This window comes from Lepisosteus platostomus, chromosome 1 (genome assembly GCF_059453375.1).
Source record: "Lepisosteus platostomus isolate fLepPlt1 chromosome 1, fLepPlt1.hap1, whole genome shotgun sequence".
Classification (NCBI taxonomy): Eukaryota; Metazoa; Chordata; class Actinopteri; order Semionotiformes; family Lepisosteidae; genus Lepisosteus; species Lepisosteus platostomus.
In genome coordinates, this window is record NC_142611.1 from 22650395 (window position 1) to 22658372 (window position 7978).

General features: G+C 34.0%; 1 protein-coding gene across 1 annotated transcript in view; it reads right to left on the reverse strand.

The window, feature by feature from the left end:
• Nucleotides 1-6753, reverse strand: part of gabrb1 (gamma-aminobutyric acid type A receptor subunit beta1) — a 445034-nt gene extending 438281 nt beyond the window's left edge. Inside the window, exons 1-3 of the mRNA XM_088627363.1 lie at nucleotides 5870-6753; nucleotides 5676-5767; nucleotides 5443-5510 (exon numbers count right to left, since the gene is read on the reverse strand). Coding sequence (XP_088483489.1) covers nucleotides 5443-5510; nucleotides 5676-5767; nucleotides 5870-5949 — 240 coding nt within the window. The 5' untranslated portion in view covers nucleotides 5950-6753. The remainder of the gene's footprint in view (nucleotides 1-5442; nucleotides 5511-5675; nucleotides 5768-5869) is intronic.
• Nucleotides 6754-7978: the final 1225 nt, after the last annotated feature.

Here is a 7978-nt window from a genome sequence, read left to right on the forward strand (position 1 = left end):
AAAGGGGAAAAAGTGCATCCCATGCTCCACAAAAAATCTGAAACATCTTTTCCTTGAATGTATAACTAACTGGGAACCTGACCATCAATCAGCTGTTCTCAGGAGAGTGCCTTCTGAGACCTGAATTCTATTTCCAGCAAGCCTAAGCAAAAGCCTACAGGATCCTATTTATATAGTGAGCTCCTCTTGATATGTATAAAAAATTATAGTTTCATTCAGTATTCTTGAGATTACAGGCCATGCTTGAGATTTGTAGCAAGTAATGTTCATCCTTTTGGAGTGTTCCAAAGCAAAGTCATAATAGGAGCTTTTATCTTTCATTTTTTATGTTTTTATGTTGTCTTTGCTGCATAATTAAGATTAACAATGATGACTTCAGTTATGTTTCTTCTACTTTACAGTTTAACATTTTAAAAAATTGAACAATGATTAGACATAAACAACTACAAATATTTTGACATAAATAATCGTTTAAAAAATAAACAGCAGTAAAGTTGTATTTTTCAATACCAGTCATTTATTTGTAATAACTGTTTCATCCTTAGAGAGAGTAATACAATTTTGTTATGTTCAGTAATATGTCAGAATTACAAGTTGTTTTAACATGCCTACTTTGGTCGTCACTCAGACAGATTATTTTTCTGTCTGAAAATTATTTGCATTGGATTATGTGGACAGATTCCTTGATGTGTGATTGACACATTGATGTGTCACAGTGACCTCTGATTTCTGAAGGAAAACATTTTTTATCTGTTTCAACTATTAACCAGTTCTGGGAAATTACTAAGTGGTCCATTCTCAATAATCTTTTTCCAGCTTCATATAATGTAATTTTTGTTAATTGTATTTGTTACTGTAGTTGTAAATGTATTTTAAAAACAATGACTAAGCTAGTTATCCCATCTAGCTAGTATTTTTATCTTAAAAATGAATTTTATATAATCTCTGTCAGAGAAAAAAAAAATCACCAATTTAATTCATTGCTTCAAGCTCACATCTTCGTGCGAAACATGGAGTCTACTTTTACTGTGCTATATGTGTCCTCCCAAATGTGTATATTCACCAACAATTTTTCTCAATATAAGAAACCAAAAGCCAAACTTGGACAACATTCACTAAATACTAACAAAACAATGAAACTCTGGTTAACTGCAAACCTATTGAAGTCCTGCAGTGCTTCCCTATTGTTTTTTTATATGGGTAATAACAATCACAGTTAACTAATGACAAAAATCAAATTCATGTCTCTGTACCAGTCTCTGGATTATTGTGCTCAGACTATAATTAAGCACAGCCTTTTCTATATTTTTAACTGGAAAATAATTTTTAACATATACAATAGTAAAATAAGAGGGTTGAAACCCATTTTTGTCAAAGTTACCTATTTACATTACTTAACACACAATTAATAATATTCATTAATACACAACTTTACTTAGGGCAGAAGTGGATAACTCTAGTCCTCCAGGTTCGGATTTATACAGATTTAATTTAGGAGTCTTTGAAAATGCAACTGTTTACGATCCACAAAAACATGTGATTTGACCTTTTCTCCAAATAATTCATTCAAGTAATTAAGATCAGATAAAAAAAATCGGACTGGAGTTAAATTAATTTAGGGTATTGTTTTCATAACGTTTTTCTTAATTTTCTACATTTTAATTAATTCTGGACACAATTATTATTAATTAATTTATTAATTGTGTACACAATGTTATCACATAAAACAATTATAGAATTCTCTTTCAGTAATGACATCTGTATATAGCTTCAGCAGTGTTATTTAAATGTAGTAAACTGCACAATTGCAAAGGGAGGCAGAGAATATTACCTAAAAGTAAGTAAAATTGAAAGTCTTATGTTAAATTTATTGTACTTAAATTAATGACCTGGCTTAAAAAATCTATTTATTTTTAAGTTTCTTTTTTTTAAGCCATTTTCACTAAATGCATTTTAGATAAACTCATTAATCCAGCCTATATAACATATAATTAGCTCTTGTTATGGTTTTTGTGGGCAATTGATAAGGACAAATACAGTAGGGCACCTAAGAGCAGATTGTACCTACAAAACTGAAAACTGTCCTCTGTAATCACAATAACATGGCCTTCTTGCTATACTGAATGCTGTTGCTCTTTATTGAATGTCTCTTTATAAACATCATTACAACCAAATGTAATGTGATACTCGGTAGCTAAAAGAAGAAGAGAAAATACTGTAGATCAAAATGGGCTCAAGGCAAACAACAGAAAGCAAAATTACTGACACAATAGCTCAGCAGTCAGTAGTAGTTTTGGGCACATTAAGCAGATCAGTTCATTATTTTTAAATAAAGCTTCAAAAAATAGAATGGTCTGTTCAAAACCATGCTCAGATCTATCCTCTAAAGATTTCCATGCAAATGTATCCTTTTAAGTGAAGAGCAATTTGCTTCACATGTGAATGTAGATAAAGATGTAGCTGTGTGCAACATTGCCATAATGTTCCATGCTGTTTATGAATTTTCAAACTTTATACAAAATGTATGTCTTGTGTTACCATGGCAAAACATCAGAAGGTTTGAAAAATCTGTAAATACATGCCTTATTTTTTAAATACTTTTCCATTTACAAATAGAATGTAAAGTGTATTATAAATTCATCCCTATATTTTCAACACATGGGTACTTAACCTTTAATTCCTGTAGAGATTTAACAGCTCACTTAATGACCAGGCTGTTATTAAAAAGAAAATGTGTTACATACAGTATATTGAAATCTAACAATAAAAATATTTTTTTTATTTCTGAAGTTTAAAATGAAACATGAGTACTTAACTTTCTGACCTGCATCTATGGAGAGTTTAATAAGTTTTTCAACTTATTAAGAAAATACAGTACAGTATATAATACAGTATGTTAAGAAAATGTGCTTGGTTTGCTCTTACAGTATATTAAACTACTGAAAATCGGTACTGCTTTTTTTAATCTGTATTTAATTTATTTTATTTCTAAGCATCTTAACAAATTCCAAGGTATACAGTATATGAACTCCAGCTTTACCATTCTATTTTGATCAAATAGAGGATTATGCTATGCATTTTATTTCAAATGGCAATAGTGTATTTTATCGAAGTCTGCTACTTTTATTTTGGGGGGAATTTGCACTTCACTAGTCAAGATACTGTCACAAAATATGAGTGTTTAGTGTACAGCCAGTAGATTAGGTGGTTGTTTTAGATAGATTCTCCTACTAACATGAATATGATTACAATAACGGTTTACAGACTGTGTATCCAATAGTTGTGTGAACTGTGATTTCTAACACCTGTAAACACGGTTTAGGAAATGTTTATGTATTGAACTAATACATATTTGTTTATGTTTTAGTTCTGTTTATGTATTTTTATGTACATAAAAATGTTTATGTATTGATCATCCAGGTGGATGCTGCACATTGGTGGTGGTGGAGGGGAGTCCCCATTACCTGTAAAGCGCTTTGAGTGGACTGTCCAGAAAAGCGCTATATAAGTGTAAGCAATTATTAATTAGTATTATTATTATATAGTACATCAAATCAGATCACTTTATTGGCCATTTACAATTTCTTGTATTAGGATTTTGTCTTTTCGCATACCCCAACTTGCTCTCCATGAGACACACAGACAGGAAGAGAAGCTTGGGGTCAGAGAGCAGGGTCAGCCCCTGGAGCAGTTGGGATTAAGGCCCTTGCTCAGGGGCCCAACAGAGTAGGATTCCTCTGCTGACCATGGGATACAAAATGGCAACCTTCCAACCACAGGAAACATTAGTATGCATGTCATAATAATGTATAATGTAATTATGTATTTTCAGTTTCAATAAGAAACTTCCCCCATGTCAAGCATCACGTGCTAGCGATGGAATGTTTACAATAAACCACACAGTGTATATTTCTCAACAAACTTCAGCAGTCTTCTGACTGAAACCTAACTGAACAGTTTGAAGTAAAGTTTCAGAACACATACATTTTTTAAAGGCAGCACAAGATTGTACATTCTACCACCAAGATGGATATATTTGTGGTTTGTATGTATAAGAATGTCATTATCAAGAGTTTGTAGAAGACTCACAAAATAAACATATCTTCTTTTAAACCCAGATTATAAATCCTAAAAATATTTTTTTATTATTAATTATTTTATAATAATTCTTATTATTACCAAGGTGGTTTCTAGGACCCATTCCCATCAAGTATTTTAACTGATTATATGTGCTCAGATTATTTATGGTCTTAGAGCAAAGCGTGAGGTCCAAATTTTTTACATAATAGTATTGTGTTAAATTGCTCAAATGAAGTGCCTGACTGCACAATCATAGACAACCATTTTATCAACTGCCTACATAAGGGTATTATCGCTTTCACTAAAAACTCTACTTGATAAACAAGATGGAGAAGTGCGGCTTGTTCTATGATGTAGAGCAAAACCTACAAACGTAAATTATTAGGAAGCTAACCATAAGTAAGAAAGATACAATATTTGTACTTGAAACAGTAGTGCCCCTCCCCCTCCCCTCTGATTTAGGCTATATTAATTGATATTTACTTTAAGCTTTCCTAGTCCAAAATTAGCAGGTTGTTTCATATGCTTCAAATTTCAATCTTAAAAAATATTAGAAACAGCAATATTAATTTAGAAATCTTTAAATTTAGCACTTCAGCCTTTAACATCAAGTTCAATGTTTACAAGTTCAATGTGTTTTCGGCTTTAGAACTATGCACTTCAAAATAGTAAATCAAGCCATTCTCTTGGATATATATCAAACAGAAAGTTTCAAACAAAACTGTTGAAATATACACCTGGTCTACTTCTGTACACCTTTTTGGGAATTCAGTAATACACTTTAGTATTAACATTCATCACATGTGTAGGCCAAGCTACTAAAGCTGCTTGTTTTTGATGTTATTTGTTTCAGGACTTTAGATCACTCTAACAGGGGTGTATGGACGCGTGTGTGTGTGAACTGTTCAACTGTAGGCGCATTTCGTGTTGATTCAGCATTTAGTTAAACACTACACATAATTTCTCTCCTGATTAAGCACTCTTAATTTCGAACTTCACTGGCTGTGACAACTAAGGGAACTTTATGCTTATGAAATAAAGGAGTGCAGCTGTCCAGGGTACCGAAAAGCAGTGATAGTAATAATCAGCAGATGGCGGCATTAGACGCATTAAAAACAAAAATCCTAAATACTTCAAAACGTGCCTCATTCTCAGGACTTCTTAAAACCGAAAGTGAAAAAGGAACAGTGTTTTAAATACTTTTAAAGCACGGGAAGACAAGAAAACCCCGCCTTAGGCAATAGTAATTGATATTTACTTTAAGCATTCCTAATCCAAAACTAGCAGGTTGTTTAATATGCTTTTGCGTGTTATGTCGTCTACATGAAAGACTTGCTTAATATCTACAGTAAATATACTCACCATATTGACTTCTGAGACCATATCGATGCTGGCGATATCTATGCTCATCCCAACATCTACAGGGGGACCTTTAAATGGCAAATGCATTGCGGGTTATTAATATGTTTATTGTTAACTTTGGTATTTTGTGCTTAACTGTGTAATGACTTTACTTACAACAAACTATAAACATTGACTTCATACTATGTAATGACTAACAAGCGTACAGAACTCTATTAAAGGTAATAAATTACCTCCAAAATCAGGCCTTAAACGAATGTCATATCCCTTGAGCAATTTGTCGACGGTTTCTTTCACATATGACATGTTGCTGGGCTCATTTGCGCTAAAGGGAAGAAATATGGATTTGTATCAGAATTTCGCCAAACTGCAGACGGTGTGGCAGAGAAAACATGATAAAAAAGATTATAGATCAAAACGATCTCACCTCTGAGTACTGCAGACCATGGCGACCAGCAAGGAAAGAGATAAAATCCCGAAACATCCTCGGTCTTGAACTCTCCACATTCCTAACTTTGATTAAAGAAATGTCTTTGAGCGAAGATTCAAGGAATGCAACTTAGTCCTAGGCAGTGTAATAATTCCGTCAATACTAACGCATGCGCGTAGTTTAACCAACATCAAAACACTGTTTGCAATTGTTCCCTTGCAAAATGCTGAAAAGATCCGAGCTTTACAGGATTTTTGTTATCACGGTGATCGCAGATATGCTGTGTTTGAACTGAATCAATATGCTGGTCAGATCACTTCCCCTCTGGCTAATTTTAGCATTTCAGCAGACACAACAGTGTCCGGATCAGATTTGCATCAAGCTGGTCCCCTTGTGTTGTAAGGCAGACGATTATAAGAAATAGTGGCATTCAACGCAGATTCCCATCCACATTTAATCATCCATGCATAGGACATCCTGGAAAACAAGCACGTTTTAGGATCTGTGCATTTCACAGGTTTACTTGGAGGCTTGAATGTCCATACATTAACTACTGTACTTCTCACTGGTTTTAAATCTAGTTGGTTATTTCTATGCGCCAAACAAACGGAGTTATTATTTGTCTTAATTGCAATGCGTAAAAAACAAAACATTGGTATCCTTTAAGACAGAAGGTCTGAAACACAAGCTATGACATATTTAAATACGATATTAGTATCCAGTCTAGCTTATGAAGAATTGTGTGTGAAACTCAAAATTCGGCTTTGAAACTAATATTTAGTTATGAGTAATTGACATGTCTCGAATTGATGCATGTTAAAGTATACCGCAATGCATTTGAACGGAGAAAACATCGCCGTTAATACAATGTTGCTCTATTTTTGAAATGCATTAACTATATTGTTGTTGACAGGTGGCATGGTTCACGATTTTATTCAAAAATCTAGTAATTAAGTAGCCATCTCCAAATGACAACATTAAAGAGAAGATATTAAAATGAGCATGCTCCTGTCGAGGCTGTAATACAGACCCGCCCCTACCCACAAAATCTGGAAAGAAAAATAAGCTTATTACCGATTGCTGTCATTGTAATGGAGCCTGAACAAAAAAAAAACACACCCGAATAGTAACTCCTATTCAACAATTGTTATTGACGTTTGACAGTTTTTTTTTTCTGAGCAGTGCATACACAATATGAAAAATACATTTTGAGAAAAAAAGAAAACTGCAAATCATTGTTATAATTTGTGTACAAAAACTCGGGAAACCCCATTGAAATATACTTTTATGTTCTCCGACTGATTTGCTGCGATTTAAATATACAGTACACTAACCACGATTTCTAGTTTTCTTTTTTTTCGGCACACTCTTAGATGCTTGTTTAAAGTAGCGTTTTCCGCTCCCAGATCTGAATTTAGTTGCTTGTCTCTCCATGCTATTTGCGCTTTATGTTCTTCATTTGTGGGAATTTCAGAGAATCCAACTTCCCCTTAGAAGTAGGAACATTCTCTATACATCTCGCCTCCACTTACTGCAAATATTAAAGCTATTTCAGACGTAAAGGTAGAGCGGGGTAAGAATTCTGGTTGTTGCTGTTATTATTTGAGCTGTTTTAGCATATGACTGCGGATCCCACGTGAAAAAGTAAAACACTGCGAATATGTCGTCGAAGGTAACCACAGTAGATCACATATGTCATACAAGACATCAGCTGAGCCCTTACCCTGACTTCGTTCTGATAAGATTCTCTTTCAACACGCCTGCTCGTTTAAGAAAGGTATAAAAATGACAAATTGATAACGAATCACTAACGGGGCTAAGCTGTTGGATATACTTTGGCTGAGCCTATGGTCTGCAACTACTTTACATTGCCCCATTGTAACTATCCTTGCTCTGTTTTAGCCTCTGCTGGAAGAAGAGGAAATGCGTCTTTAAATATAGGGCTTTTTCTTTTCTATGACAATTTTCTGCCATTTTATCTTTACAGGTTTAGTTAACTGTCAGGTTGCTGCTGGAAGAGGTGTTAGTGGGGCCAGTAGGAGGTGCTCATCCTGTGGTCTGTGTGGGTCCTATGTCCCGTTACAGTGACAGGGACGCTATATTGTA